Source organism: Manis pentadactyla, chromosome 12 (genome assembly GCF_030020395.1).
Source record: "Manis pentadactyla isolate mManPen7 chromosome 12, mManPen7.hap1, whole genome shotgun sequence".
Classification (NCBI taxonomy): domain Eukaryota; kingdom Metazoa; phylum Chordata; class Mammalia; order Pholidota; family Manidae; genus Manis; species Manis pentadactyla.
The window spans coordinates 47,878,234-47,894,698 of NC_080030.1; the positions used below are offsets into that span (position 1 = coordinate 47,878,234).

General features: G+C 38.2%; 1 protein-coding gene across 12 annotated transcripts in view; it reads right to left on the reverse strand.

Moving 5' to 3' along the window:
• The window catches only part of UTRN (utrophin), a 483,718-nt gene that overhangs the window by 242,521 nt on the left and 224,732 nt on the right, over positions 1-16,465 (reverse strand). For all 12 annotated transcript variants that reach the window (XM_036906868.2, XM_036906866.2, XM_057489131.1 and 9 more), the window contains 4 exons: positions 15,301-15,450; positions 12,223-12,298; positions 6,637-6,851; positions 4,475-4,592 (listed from right to left, as the gene is read on the reverse strand). In XM_036906868.2, coding sequence (XP_036762763.2) covers positions 4,475-4,592; positions 6,637-6,851; positions 12,223-12,298; positions 15,301-15,450 — 559 coding nt within the window. The remainder of the gene's footprint in view (positions 1-4,474; positions 4,593-6,636; positions 6,852-12,222; positions 12,299-15,300; positions 15,451-16,465) is intronic.

Consider the following 16,465-nt stretch of genomic DNA (forward strand, 5'->3'; position numbering starts at 1 on the left):
TAAAAACTCTCAACAAAATGGGTGTAGAGGGCAAGTACCTCAAATAATAAAGGCCATATACAACAAACCTACAGCCAACATCATGCGTAACAGCAAAAAGCTGAAGGCCTTTCCTCCAAGATCAGGAATAAGACAAGGATGCCCACTCTTCCCACTTTTATTCCACATAGTACTGGAGGTCCTAGCCACAGCAATCAGACAACACAAAGAAATAAAAGGCATCCACATTGGTAAGGAAGAAGTTAAGCTGCCACTGTTTGCAGATGACATGATATTGTATGTAAAAAAACCTTAAAGAATCCACCCAAAAACTACTAGAACTAATACCTGAATTCAGTGAAGTTGCAGGATACAAAATTAATACACAGAAATCTGTTGCATTCCTTTATACCCCTGGTTCCCAATGGGGATGGTACCACCCAGCAGTGTGTGCTGAAGAAACCTAAGGGGGCATTTTTGGTCCAAGACATATTAAAGGGGTGTTGGGAACCAGCCACCACCCCCTTGGGCAATATTCACATGAACGTGATATAAGGTTTGATTAATATTCTGCAGTGAATTTGATCAAAGCCAAGGCAACTATTTCTGCTTCGTGTCAAAACTTAACTTGAACAAATGAAATCTGAGTCAAAGACAACTTTATCAGTGTCCAAATGTTGCTTTGGTGAAAACAAATGATAACATTCCAGTTTATAGCCAGCATTTGGAAGCACTTAAAAAAGATTTTACAAATAGATTTCAGGATTTACTCAACATGATTATTCCAGAATAGGTACTAGAACCTTCTCAAGCCTATAAATAGCACAACTATAACTGCAGGAGGAGTTGATAGAATTGTAAACAAATGAAGAGTTGAAATTGAAATTAAAGAATGGATATCAAGAATTTTGGCTTCAAAGGTGAATTTCAACTTATATCCAGCCTTATGGGCTGTAGCAAAGAAGTTTTTCATTGCATTTCCATCATCATATTTAGCCAAAAGAGGATTTAACATGGTCAGCAATCTATTGACAAAGAAAAGAAACAAATTGTCAGTGGTGAAACATGGCAATTCAAGATTGCTGATGACAAAAATGACACCAAACATTGAATAATTAGTGTCATCTCACCAAGTTCAACCCTCTCACTAATAAAGATTTAATTATTTTTTAATAATATATACATTTTTAATTTTTTTAATTTTAATTATACTTTGAGTAATACATTAATATTGTTCATTTATTCTAACAAAATAATTTGAAAACAATTCATCCTTGTTTTATATATGGTATAGTATAATTCACCAAAGGAGGCATTATCGAATCACTCTTTGAAAAAGTGGGCACTGAGTGAAAAAACATTGGGAACCTATGCTATATACTAGTGATGAACTAGCAGAAAGAGACACCAGGAAAACAACTCCATTTACAATTGCATCAAAAAGAATAAAATACCCAGGAAGGAATAAACCTAACCAAGGAGATGAAAGACCTATACTCTGAAAACTATAAGATACTCATGAGAGAAATGAGAGAAGACACCAATAAGTGGAAACACATCCTATGCTCACGGATAGGAAGAACTAATATTGTCAAAATGGCCATCCTTCCTAAAGCAATCTACAGATTCAATGCAATGCCTATCAAAATGCTAACTGCATACTTCAATGAACTAAGACAAATAGTTCTAAAATTCATGTGGAACCACAAAAGACCCCAAATAGACAAAGCAACCCTGAGAAGGAAGAATAAAACTAGGGGGATTACCCTCCCTGACTTCAAGCTCTACTACAAAGTCACAGTAATCAAAACAATTTGGTACTGGCACAAGAACAAACCAAATGGAACAGAACAGAGAGCCCAGATATAAACCCATATAAATACAGCCAAATAATATACAATAAAAGAACCCTGGACATACATACATACAATGGGGAAATGACAGCCTCGTCAACAAAACTGTTGGCAAAACTGGATTATTGTCTAACTCCATATTCAAAAAGTAACTCAAAATGGATCAAAGACCTGAATGTAACTCATTAAACCATAAAACTCATAGAAGAACACATAGGTAAAAATCTCTTGAATGTAAACATGAACAACTTTTTCCTGAACACATCTCCTCAGGCAAGGAAAACAAAAGCAAAAATGAACAAATGAACTACATCAAACTAAAAAGTTTCTGTACAGCAAAGGACACCATCAGCAGAACAGAAAGGTATCCTACAGTATGGGAGAATATATTTGTGAACATCTTATCTGATAAGGGATTCACATCCAAAATATATAAAGAGTTCACACACCTCAACACCAAAAAAAAAAAAAAAAAAATAACCTGAATAAAAAATGGGCGGGGGATCTCAACAGGCACTTCTCCAAAGAAGAAATTCAGATGGCTAACAGGCACATGAAAAGATGCTCCACATCGCTAATCATCAGAGAAATGCAAATTAAAACCACAATGTGATATCACCTTACACCAGTTAGGATGGCCAACATCCAAAAGACAAGGAACAAATGTTGGTGAGGATGTGGAGAAAGGGGAACCCTCCTACACTGTTGTTAGGAATGTAAATTAGTTCAACCATTGTGGAAAGCAATATGGAGGTTCCTCAAAAAACTAAAAATAGGAATACTATTCGACCCAGTAATTCCATTCCTAGGAATTTACCCAAAGAAAACAAGATTTGTGATTCAGAAAGACATATAAACCCCTATGTTTACTGCAGTACTATTTACAATAGCCAAGATATGGAAGCTACCTAAGTGTCCATCAATAGATGAATGGATAAAGATGTGGTACATATACACAAAGGAGTATTATTCAGCCATAAAAATAAAACATGTCCTACCATTTGCAATAACATGGATGGAGTTAGAGGGTATTATGTTCAGTGAAATAAGCCTTGTGGAGAAAGACAAGTACCAAATGATCTCACTCATTTGTGGAGTGTAACAACGAAGCAAAACTGAAGGAACAAAACATCAGCAGACTCATAGGCTCTGAGAAGGGACTAGCGGTTACCAAAAGGAAGGGGTTGGGGAGGGTGAGTGGGGAGGGAGGGGAAGGGGATTAAGGGGCACTACAATTAGCATTCATAATATAGGTAGGTCACGGGGAAGGTAGTACAGCACGGAGAAGACAAGTAGTGACTGTATAGCATTTTACTGCGCTGATGGACTGCAATGGGGTGGAGGGGGGGACTTGATAATATGGATAAATGTTGAAACTACAATGCTGTTCATGTGAAACCTTCATAAGACTGTGTATCAATGGTACCTTAATTTTTAAAAAAAGAGGGAGAAAGAAGGAAATGGCTTATTTAGTAAAAATAAAACCAACACTGTGAGATACTAAAGGTCTCTGTTAACTCATCTTTATAATAATAACCTTGCTGCTGCCACTTTTATTCTGAAATTGAAATGCTTTTTATAGGAGGAATAGTTGACTTTCTTTCCTTGAAAAATATTAGACAAGGTAATAAAATGCCTTCCAGTTTATGTTCTGCCACAAATATTTATTAAGCACTTAATTTTTATCAGACACTGTAGGCGGCCCCAGGGCCAGGAAGGTGAACATCACAATCTTTGGAGGGAAAAGTAACTGTTAAGATCTACAATGAAATTATGGGAGAAAAAGGCCATAGCAGGAACTAAAGATAGAAAATACAGTTCGCCAGGGACCAGGAGAGAATAGGAACGACTTCACAAAGGGGGTGACATTTTAGCAGCTGAGTGGAATTTCACCTGGGGAGAAAAGGCCAAGAGGAGAAAGAATAGAATAAAGGTAAGGAGACCAGGAAATGTCAGGATGTTTTAAACAATACATATAGTACAGAATAGCTACAGACAGGGTTGAGGACTGTTGTGGGAGAGGGAAGGATGAAAGCCAATTGAGATCGCCCCTTTGTGACATTCCTGAGAATTCAGACTGTTGTGTACGCCATACAGATTTAAAAACGCTCTTCAACCCGAAAGGAAACTCAATACAGGGTCTCTGCTGTGGCTGTTTTGTATGTTTATTTTTTGCTTTGTTTTATTTTGTCAAGTATTCCCAAATTACTGTCAGGCACCTGGGTACACAGTAGCTCCTCAATACATTATTTTTGGAAAGAATTTTGAGAAGACAAGTTAAAAGACATAGTAAGATCTGGTTTGAGGGAATACATTATAATGGGAGAATGGATTTTCATTCCTATGGATTTCTGAAACTTGGTGTTTTGGTTCCTTTCAAAGAAATCCTAACGTAAAAGACAAAAATCCAATGTATCAGTAACTACTTAAAACTAATGATATTAATATTTTAAGGAATTCATAAGAGAATTTTGACAATGTTCCCAAAAAAGAAAAACCAAGGGAAAGCTACATTTGTTACTAGATAAAGAGTATCAAATACCAAATTTAATTTCCAGTTAAAAAAAATCTTTGAAAATGTGTGTGTGTTAGTATTTTCAGGGAAAGCAGACAATGACACATAATTTTTTTTTTTGACTTACACTTTTCTGTAATTGCTGTTCTCACATCTGAACTGGAAGCTTTATTTTTCAAATTCTGTGCCAATGTGAAAACATAATCAAGCTGAGGATGGCGCTGTTCTAAATCAGCCTTTGTAATCTGTTAAGAAGAAATGGTTATTAAGATTAGGTTAACAAGCCATACAAGAATACTAACAGAGCAAAACTAGTGTACTGACATCAAAGTTGTTTTCCTCCTATAAGGGATAGTAAGACAGCAGCGATGTAGCCAAATGCAAGATTTGGAGTCAGAGCTCGTAGGTTCAAATCTAGCTCTGCCCATTATCACCTGCATCACCAAGGTAAGGTACTTCACCTGTGTTTTTGTTTGCACAAAAAGAAATAATAAAATACTTAAAGCTCAGCTACATCAAGGCTGAGGAGATTAAATGAAGAAAATCCATTTGAAAACTAAAAACTGGTCTGAAAGCATTAGCAGTGAGTTCTGCTGATGATGCCTTTCATATCTGTCCTACATCAGATAGGAACACAAACTAATGTCACCTACAGGGATGGGGCTGAGGCATTAGATAAACACTAACTGGAGTAACTGCAAATGAAATCATCTAGAAAAAGTGCTGCTGTAGTTAGTTTTTGGTACTTAGTACCAATAAATATGGCAGAAAAGTTTAAAATATCAGGAAAATAGTGTTTTAAATATAGAACCAATAAATAGACATAAAAATGAGAAAACACAATTTCCAGTAAATACAGTATGGCAAAGATTCTCTCCAAAGCCTTTCTTCTTTATCAATTCCCTAATTCTGCAGACTTCAAGTACTCATATAGTATCATTTCTAAATGGATTATTCACAACTTCTAACCCTGAACCCCAGACATTTCAGTGAATGCTGATCCTTTCTTTCTAAATGGCATACGAACCTCTCAACACAACAGAGCTGAAATCAACCAAGCGCTCACGTACATCCTATTTCCTTCTTTGGCTTACTTCTGCTCATTGCAATAGCACCATATTAGCCACTCAGAAAGGACTCTGTCCCCTCCTTTAAACATCTCTTGCCCCCAATCTATCATCAACACTCTTCCCAGTCTTCTTATCAAAGCAAAAGAGAAGGGAAAAGAGATGATTGCCCATCATTTACAGACTAAAAGTCCAATGGGCTTCTCAGGGTCCACATGCTCCTTCACAAAGTGAGCCTGACCTGCCTGTGCTCTTACTTCTCACCACACTTTATTGCCCAAATGTTGACTTAACATCCCTCTTGCTGCCCTGCCTCCTGTCTTTACTCACTCTGTTCCCCATACCAGGAATATAATTTGTTTTATCTCCAGATGTCAAAATCCCACACAGTCTGCCTTCCACCACTGTCTGCCTTTCCCTTTCTCATCCTGTCTCCACTAACAGGTGGTGGGTACCTACCTTCTGGCTTTTATTAAATTCTGCCTTGTGGCAGCGACTTGTCACCATGGACTCATTCAGTGTCTCTACTTCAGTTTGGGCATATCTGTAACCTAGTAATAAAATCTGTATACCTGCTTCACAGGATTGTTAAAGAAGTGAATGAGTTGATGTATATAAGATACTTAGGAAAATACCCAGCACATATTAAGCACTTAATAAAAGTTAGCAATAGCTGTTATTATTATTTTATGGTATGTTTCCAATTTCTATTTGGCATATTCTTTTCAGTATCCCTATACAACACACAACATAGAACCAGGCACACACTGACTGTGGAGAAAGAACTTTACAGATTGGCATTAGAGTATATATGTGTAATAATAAATTTATAGTCAGGAGATTCTCACTTCTGAAGGTAGCCATTAAATAAGCTCAAGAAATAAAAGTTGAAAAGGTGCTTCAGGAAATTATCCTATATCATGCCAGGCATTAACTGTAACACTACTTTAAATTTATACGGATGTGCCCAAGCTTTATGGTATCAGTTTTAGATTATAAAAATACAGTGGGTCTACAGCTCAAGTTGGTAAATCTGACCTCACCAAAATAGGACAAAAGTAAGAAAAGCTTTACTTTTTGGAGCTAGCCAAACAGCATGGCTGTTTGACAGACGAATAACTCTTTAAAGCTCATTCTCCCAGTTTAGGATAAACAGCGGGGGTCCTTATCTGCCTCTGCTGTTGAGGTATTTCCATGACAAGCCTTTACCCTTTGCACCTACTTTCATTCGGGAAACCGTCTTATTGATCTCTTCTATGTCCCCAACTGTGACAATGTTGGACTTCAGCATCTGGTCGATCAATACCAGCCAGTCAGCTAGTTCAGTTATCGTTTTATCCAGATCAGCAGGTATTGAAATTTCTGACGTACGAGGAGAGTGAACAGGAAAATCTGACGCAGATGATGCTAGCACCACCTTTTGGACACTAGGATGAGCTGAAATAAAACGTAGCAAAGTAGCAAAGTATTAATGAATCAACAGGATATTCTGACTATGACAGTATAATGGTGGTGGGTGTATGTGTATTTCTGTAAAATTTAGTGTAAGTAAAACAATTTTAAGAGGGTTTATTTTTTCATACTGAAATGCAATGGTATTTCCCATAGTATCTGTATGTCTCTGGTAGCCAGAAAGCCAATTAAACACAGTTTAATTGTGTGCTTAATAATCTAGGGCACAATATTGTAGGGTAGCAATAACTCGGAAGTGACCAACACTGATGCCAAGAGAAAACAGAGTAAAATAATCAGCTGTGGGAAAATTAGGAATGTTATTTTATTTTGTCAAGATGCTTGCCTTTATTCGAAAGTTAGTTTTACCCATAAATTTTCATTCTTTTCCATAAACATTAGTCATTCTTAATAAAATCACTGTGAATACCTACATAATAATCTGTATATATTCACTAACTTTAAGCTAACCCTTTTCCTATAGCTGGATATTTAGATAGCTCTTGAAATTTTACTTTAAAAAAAGAACTTTTGTGTAGAGCATTTTGCACATTTCCGATTACCACCTTAATATAAATTTCCCAAAGTAGAATTACCCCATCAGAAATATGAAAAAATTTAATGTGCCTAATACTTGTTGTCAATTTGTTTTCCTTGAAAGTCAGAAATTTAGGCTTCCTTATCAATTTGGATGAACCCTTCATATAGGAAAGATGAATTGTTGTATTGCATGTTGCTGGAACAATGTTTCTATTTTAGGATTTTTAAATGTGTATTTTTAAATGTGCATTAAAAAGATAAATAAAAATATATATTTATCTTTTTAACATAGATATTAACAAGCTTGGGGTGATCAAATCCATAATTTGCCTTCAATGATGGTTTTCCCAGAACTTTTGAAGTTCGAGACTCTTGTCTTCTCCAAAAATTGGAAACTTTTTTTCTCTATTTTTTGTCTGTGTTTGTCTTGTTTTGTTTTTAAATCATGGGAGGTTGGTTATTGTTTTTCTTTAGTTTTGATACAAGAGGTAGTTGAATTAATTATTAGATCCATCTGGAATTCACTTTAGAATATGATATATTTAGATGAGGCTTAAATAATTTCCTAAAAAAATATAGTCAATCTATAAATTCAGAACAATTCTAATAAAAATCACAACCGGTTTGTGTGTAACTTGACAAAATCGTGTATTCAAATTTATGATTTTAAAATTAATATAGAGAAGAAAAAGAACAGGAACAGTCAAAAATTTTTATTTTGGGTAGAGGGCTATGCCCTACCTGATATTTGGTTATATTTCTTAGCTAATAATAACTAACTCAGTGTATTATGGACCCCAAAGTTCAAACAGACCCCTGGAGGAGAAGGGCCACAGAGCATAGAAGGCAGAGAAACATGACCTTGGCAGAGACTGCATTAAAGATCAATGAGGAGGAATTTACTAGCCAGCAAATGATGCCTGCAAAAGTGGAGACCCATGGCTGGAATGGGGAGATGATAGGACAGATTCTGACCTCACACAAACCTAAGGAGAATTAATTCTTGGTAGATTAAGGACCTGAACATTAAAACAAAACTGTAAAGCTGTTAGTTGAAAATATGGAAGAATTATCTTTGTGATTTCAGAGTACTAAAGGAAGTCAAAAATGTAACACAAAAAAGAGGAAGCTATTCATCGACCATTAATGTTAAAGAATCCTGAAAATAGCACCATAACTAAAGATATTGAAAGCCACAGATTAAGAGGGAAGGCATTTGCAAGGCATATTCCAGACAAGGAATTAGTCACCAAAATAATTTTTGTAAACTCCAAGAATGTCAACAGACAATCCACAGACGAGGAGAGAAAGAAAAAACATTAAAAAAAAGACTCAGCCGCCCAGGGAATTGAGGATATGCAAATTAAAATGAAGTAACCTGTCTCCACAGGACCCATGTTCACAAAATGACGCGATAGGGACTCGTCACCGAAACCTACCAGGGGTGTGGATACCTACACGATGATCATCATAAATTATCTGTCTTTCTGAGCTCATTCTTTCCCATGCACAAGCATAGAGCAGTTTTTGGTACCTAAGGGTATACGATGTGTGATATCCTGAGACCAATTGCAGAAGGCAATATGAGAATACAGGTATCTTTGAATATGCCAGAAATTAAAAGACTCTCCAAAATGTAAAGCAATGCTACTTTTCTGATTTTTTTGTTTGAGAAAATCAAGTTTCTTAAGTTAATATCTTATAAAAATATAATATCTTAACATATAATGAATGGATTTATTATTGCTGTTTTAAACAAATTAATAAACTTTTAAATTTCTGAGTTTTACTTTCTAATTAGGTAAATATTGATAAATATAACTCACACACCAAAAACTCTTTGGGGGTCCTCAATAGTTTTTAAAAGTGTAGTGAGAATAAAATGTTGGTGTGCTGGTAGCATGTAGAGAAATGAGAACGCTCACACACAGACAGAAGTGGAAACTGGAACAAGTTGTGTAGACAGTAGGTGGTGAGGCAGAAGTTACCCATATTCTATGACCTGGGGATTCCACCACTCTATATGCCAGAGAATACCTCATGCATCACTCGGCCTAATCGTCACTGCAACTTTCTTTTTAGTGTAAAAAAAGTGAAAACATCTAAAATTTCATTAATTGTTTCAATTCATCAAATACAGATTAAGAACACACTATGTGCAGAACACTACTCTAGATGCTACAGGTGTGGGGCTGTGCAACTCAAAGCCCTGCCCTCATGGAACCTGCATTCCAGTGGGACAGATAAATGCTATGAAATAAAACTCATGCAAAAAGATGGAAAGAGACAAGACGTATTTGAGAGATGGTGGTCAGGGTCAGGAAAGACCTATCAGGAAGGGGACATTTGAGGAGAGAAATGTATCAAGTGAGTGTGTGAAACACACAATTATGTGAGGAAAGGACCTTTGGGGAGAAAAGAAAAAAGAAACAGCAAGCAGAAAGACCATAACTGGAGATGTTCTCAGCGTGTCTGAAACAGCAAGACCAATGTGTCTGAAGTAGAGTGAACAAAGGGAAAAGTAACAAGAAATGAGATTAGAGAGACAGGTGGCAGGCAGATCATGAATGACTTCCAGAACCACAGTAAGGCTTTGGAACTCACTGTGTATCATCAAAGTGATGCAAAGGTTGTGAGTAAAGGAGTGACACAATCAAACTCAATTCTTTAAAGCATGACTTAGCTGCTAACAGAAGAACCAGATCATGGAGGAGTGGCAAGGCAAGAAAAGGATCAGGGTGATGGGTCAGGAGACTATTTCACTAATGCAGATGAGAGATGAGGGTCTTCAAGGTCTTCAAAACCAGGGAGGAGACCAGGACGGGGCATGAGACTGACCCGACTGGATGGGAAATGCAGAGAGGAGCTAAGGATGACTCCAAGTGTCCTGGGCTTCAGGCAGCTGAGTCATCTCAAGTTACAAAGTGTCTACAGTTATGGCACTGGGGAACAGAAGGAGTGGAGTGGGTGAGGATGGAGCCCTAGATGTCAGTTGAAATGATATCCTAGAACTACACACATCAAAATGTGGGCCAATGAGAATGATCCAGAGGGAAGGAGAGAAAGAGGACAGGAGCCAAGAGAAGATGGGATCCACAGCCAAGTGGAGGGGATGGTCTAGAAAGGAAGAAATACCCTCCCAACTGGAAGGGAAAGACACACGTGGAGTTAGCCACGGACGTACATCAGCTGATGGAGTCTGCGAGGGAGAAAGATCTTGTCAGACAAACAGGCCTTTGGGTTTGAAAATGAGGAGAGGTCGTTAGTTGAGAGGCAGGTAGCGGGGCTCTCAGAGGAGAGTGCAGCAGCGAGGTCCATCAGGGCTGAGCACCCTGTTCAGCACAGTCTGCCAGAAGCTGGCATGGATACACCTCAAAAACAACGTGCGAAGTGACAGAAGCACCATATGGTACCCCTTATAGGAAATACCCAGAGTCCATAAATCCACAGAGACAGAACACAGACTGGTGGTCGCCAGGGCTTTGGGGCAGAGGGAAAAGGAGAAAAACTGGAGAAGGAGTAAGAGGTTTTACTTTGGAGTGATGGAAATATTTTGTAACTAGAGAGAGGTAGTGGTTGCACAATACTGCAAATGTGCTAACTGCTACAGAACTGATCACTTTAAAATGATTTTGTTTTTTTAATATAATACAAAAAAGAAGGAGGAAATGAATTAAAACACGAAATTAGTTTCAGGTCACACCTGTCCCAGGGATGAATATCTTATGAAGAATAAACTGCCCACCTACTGAAAGGTGTAGATTTGCTGTCAGATTTTTATACGTCCAAACAGCTACTCCAAATTTTCCCTGCTTCTTTGCCACAGTGGTGTGAAGAAAGTAAGATAACCTATTGCTCTTTTATAAAATGCATCGGGTCTTCTCCCTGTAGTCACAGAACTGAACTTGTGTCGCAAGGCAGCCAGCCCCTGATGTTAATTCAAGGGCTTGGGATATTAATCACCAAAACCAAGCAAGTCCCAGGATTTCTTATGCAAGGTACTGGGAGATACAAGTAACGCAGCACACAAACTTGACCCTCAACAAGCTTGCAATCTCAAAAAAGGAAAATGAATCTTGTCCCACATCACATTCTGATCTTAAGGAGGAAGGTGGGGGAAGAGTGAGGAGGTGGAGGAGGAGAGGCCGCAGCAGCTGCGGAGGCAGCTGGGACAGGAAGTGGACAGTTAGGGTAAATCCCATCTGGGGTTTGCCTGGTGACTCAACAGACACGGTGGTGCAGAGAGCCTGCAAGGCCGCCATCAGCAGAGATGACAGTGCTACGGCGCCGAAACCTGCACTCTAATCTAAACAGAGGGAAATTTGCAGTGAGAACACTTCTCTCTCCACATCTCCATGATCAGCATTTGTCAGTAAATCACTCTCCTAGGATGGAAAACCCCTATGTACCACCTGCTCCAAGGATATCTAGACCTTTTGTTTTTGATCATGATCAGCATCTAATTACACATCCCCAAAACATGTGAACACAGCGGGTTAATAGCTGAGCTCCTAAAAAACTGCATGTGCCCAGAAAACTATTTCCCAGTTTTCCTATTGGGTCTCTCTAGCTGGCTCTGTGGAGGCCCAGGTCCCACTCAAGTCTTATCTTACATGAGAAGGAATGCCTTGCACCCACTGGGCAGTGACACATGTCTTGTGTTTTAAAAAGTATTTTCAAATAACTGAAAGTAGAATAGCAAGTCACAATGGCATCACACTTTTAAATACGTTTTTCTGATGAGTGTATGATGATGCTCATAATCATAAAATTTTGCTATGTTTATACAAAAACGTGTTAAGAAATTGTATCTTACCAGCAATTCTTGTCTGAGAAACAGAACAGGGTCCCTGCATGCGTTCCCTCAATGCACTGGGCACTTCTCTGCACATCTACAGCAACAGGCCAAACAAAAAGAAAAGAATACTACATAAATAAAGGTTGTATTTTTGAAAGAGGAGGTGTTATTCCAAACGATAGTTCCAATATTCTTCCACTTCGGCACTGAAACATCCGTCTCCACCTTCACTATCCACGGCCATCTTGCTTAAGCCCCTATGCCACTGCCATTACCACTGAGCCACTATTCAGGCCATAGCCGCCCCAAGCCCTCTGCAACACTTAATGCTGCCCCTCCTCCTCCCTGGATTCTGTAACGTCCTGCATCCTGACTTAACACCTGCCTCTCTGACTGTTCCCCTAAGTATGTTTCACTCTTCTCGCCCATCCATCAAATATCAACATTCCCCAGGGTAGGTTTCTGCGTCTTCTTACCCTGTCTCTGGCTTTTCAACCTAAGTTCTATATTTTCCTTTATCATTTAGAGCTTTAGGAGGCTGAAGACTCCCCAAAACATATCTTCCAGCCAACTCTCTGTCAATTGGATATTCAGACATGTCCAAACCTGAATTGACTGACCATGTTTCTGCCTGACACTCCCCTTCACATTGTCTGATGGTTCTAATTGATCTTTCCAGATCAATTACCCTGATCTGGATAGTAACTGGGCTTTGTCCAGAGGCGTTACTTGATATCCTGACATCCTAAGGTTATCCATCCCTAGGATCAGTCCATCCATCTCTACAGGACAGCAATAGCCATCTTACAAACATGTAACTTTCTCCTGTTTAAAACCCATCAATAGCTGCTCATTGCCTGAAAATAGTGAACTGTTCTTAAGATGGAGCTCAAATTCCTTGTGATGCACAGTGAGGCCTCCAAGATCTGGTCTCTGCAAGCATCTCCATCCTTCCACTTCATCCCAGACCCAAACGCCCTGTGCTCACGCTCTGTCTCCTCTAGACCTTTTCACTAGGTGCTGCTTCCTCCTGCGATGCCCTCTCCCCATTCTTCATCTGACTAACACTTATGCATTCTCTATACATTAGCTTGGGCTGGTTTTCCTCCATAAACTCTCCCATGGTTACCCCCAAAGCCAGGCAGCTACCCTACCATTATGCTGTCCTGCATACCTCTGGGCTATAATCGCTTGTCTACTTGTCTTACCCGCGATAAACTCTTTTGTTTTGAGGCAGTGTTACACTCCTGCTATATCCCTAGTTCTTAAAATGGAGCCTTGCCCAAAGTGAGAGAGTCCAGTCAAGAGCTATTAAGTGAGTGAATGAATACGTGAATGAACAACATATCCCAGATTAGCATTTCCCAATGTGTGTCTCTTGAAATTCTCTGCACATTAAGCTCTGTTTGGTATTAGACATTCATAATTACTAAGTAAAATATACATGAAGTCCTGCAATAAAGGAAGTTCTGGCTTTGTCAACACAGTGCTTGCAGCCTGACCACTGTGGCCTACTGGCATCCTGTGTGTTAAAAAAAATTTTGAGTGCTTTGACTGAATACGTACAAGCAGAGTCCAGCCTGTCTGAAACAGGGCCAACACGTCTGGAGAGGAGAGCAAGGAGGGAGAAGAGCAGATAAGTCAGAGAGAAAATAGGACACCAGTGCATGAGGGGCCCACCATGTGACAGTAAGGGGGTCAGCCTTTACTCTGAGGGAGATGGAAAACCAGCAGTGGGCTTTGCTCAAAGGAGTTGCTTGATCTGAATTCTGCTTGAACAAATACTCTACCTGCTTTGTTGAACACAGATTGACAAAGAGCAAAAGAGACAGCAGGGAGACCAGGAAGGAAGCCATTGAAAGAGTGAAGACAAGACACGATGGTGGCTTAAGGTATGCTAGGGGCAATGGAAACAGTGAGAAGCAGTCAAATTTATGAAAAATGCAAACCCAAGAGAAATGGAAAGAATTGTAAAGGGAATACCCATTTGCCACCCAGCATCTACAGTTATAAAATCTGCTCTGCTCTGCTTTATCTAGCTACCCAGCTTCCAGCAAACCATCCATCAAAGGGGTATTTTGAAGAAGCTGATAATGGTGACCCCAGTGTTTGTTGTTTAACTGAGCTACACTCCACATACTGTAAGATTGACTCCAAGGTTTTTGGCCTAAACAATAATAAGGCTGTAATTATCAGTAACTAAGGTGGAGAAGTCCAGTGAGGTGCAGAGAAGAGGTGGAATCAGGAGCTCAATTCTGTATGTAAGTTTGAGATCCTGTTAGACATCCAGGTGGACGTGCCAAGCAGAAAGTTGTACATGCAAGTCTAGAATATGGAGAGAGGTCCAGGCCAGAGTACGTACGTGTGAGTCAGCAGTAACAGTGACTCATCAGGCAGAAATCCTCACCAGAGAGGCTAGATCAATAAAGCACCTGTGTCATTAGACAGAGGATGATGGCTATTGTTTCAAGAAGAAGGGAGAAAATGACTGGTATGGGGTATACTAAAGCCAAGGGCAGAGACTTATCTATTCCATGTCCCAGACAGACCTCAAAGTCTGAAATGGTAAGCATCAGGCTAAAATAAATAGAAATATATGACTTCACCTGCCTTTAACTGTTTTATTTGCAAAAACAAAGTAGTGGTATGAAAGGAAGGACCTTATCTTAGTCTTATTTATAGTCACATACCATTATATTCTACCTGGAACCTAGTAAATATATGTTGAATGAATAAAATCATTAAAAATAAACCTACATATGTGAAAGGTCATGGGCAACCTCAGGGAACTATTTTAATGTCCTCATTTTCTAAGTATAATATTGGCATTTTATTGCCTAATTCTATTATACATTCATTATTTAATATAGTATGTAATGTATAAATCCCTTAAGCCAAAAAATTCCATGTAAAACCAAAAGTGTGCTTTGAGAATATATGCTTCTGCCCATAACAGATGAAAAAAAGAATTATAAGTACTGCATTAGCAAAATGTGACCATATTTGGGTGTACTGAAAACAGTTGCAGGATTCCATTTCTTTGACAACAAAATCAATAACTATAAGAACAGTATCACAGTGATTCTTAATACACACCTTACTCCATGTCAAGTTTACCATTCTTAAGCTTTCTGAATTTTTTTCCCTTTCATGTAAACTCAGACTTTTATCTGAAAGCATTTCCAGTTCAGTTCTATTCAGCCACTTGAGCTTTTCGGCTTGTGCATCCATCTCCTGGGTTAAGTCCTAAAGGCGTCAGAAGAGAGGTATGCTTAGAAGGTGGTCACACTGCTGAAAGTTCAAGAACTATATGAAAAATATCTTGGGAAATATCCTTATAAATGTGGACTTTTAATTTCTTAAATGGAAGATAAGTATGTAAGAAGCCTAAACTTATGTTAATTATAACTGATGTGGGAATAAACACCACCTTCAGTGTTTGTGAGCACATATGGCCCACATACTCCCCATCCCACCATCTCTTAACAGGGTCATATTATATTATATTTACAGATTTTATATATTTATATCAATATTTAGCATCCCATTCTTAGATAAGGAAAATTATGTCTATTCTAATGAGAAGTAAAAAATAAATAAGAGTATTCTATGCATCCATCTCTACCTTATCTCTACCTACACCTTGATATACCGTCACACTCTTTCTGACTACCCCCCAAATTGTTTACAAAAGGGATGTTCCAAGAATGCTATTGAAATTTTTAGATAAAAAAAGAATTGATCACATTTTGAAACTTATTAATTGCACCTACTTTTAATCATGATTAAAATTTTCTTTACCAAAATGCCTCAAGCATACTCCTTTAGATGAAATTGCTTATCAAATTAATAGCTATCTTTGAAACATACATCAATGCATGCATGCATGCACGTGTATCTATCCACACCCATACACAATTTTTTAATAAAAATATGAGCACATTATGCTTATTGTTCTGCAACAAGTGTTTCAATTCTTAACACAAAAAATATAAAATGTACTGATATAAAAATGTATGGATATTTGCATAATTTACATATCTACATATCTCTATGTATTTTCATATATGTTGTATATATACAGCTACAAACAATTATTGTTGGTAGCAGATCAACAAGAAAAAAATTTGATCACACCCACAATGCTAAGCCCATCATAAGGTACAGTGAGTTATTTTCAAGTAATTTAATTTTCTTATGAAACAATTTTACAGTGTTCATTAATTATCTTCTAAATCTAAAAGTAAAAAACATTACACTT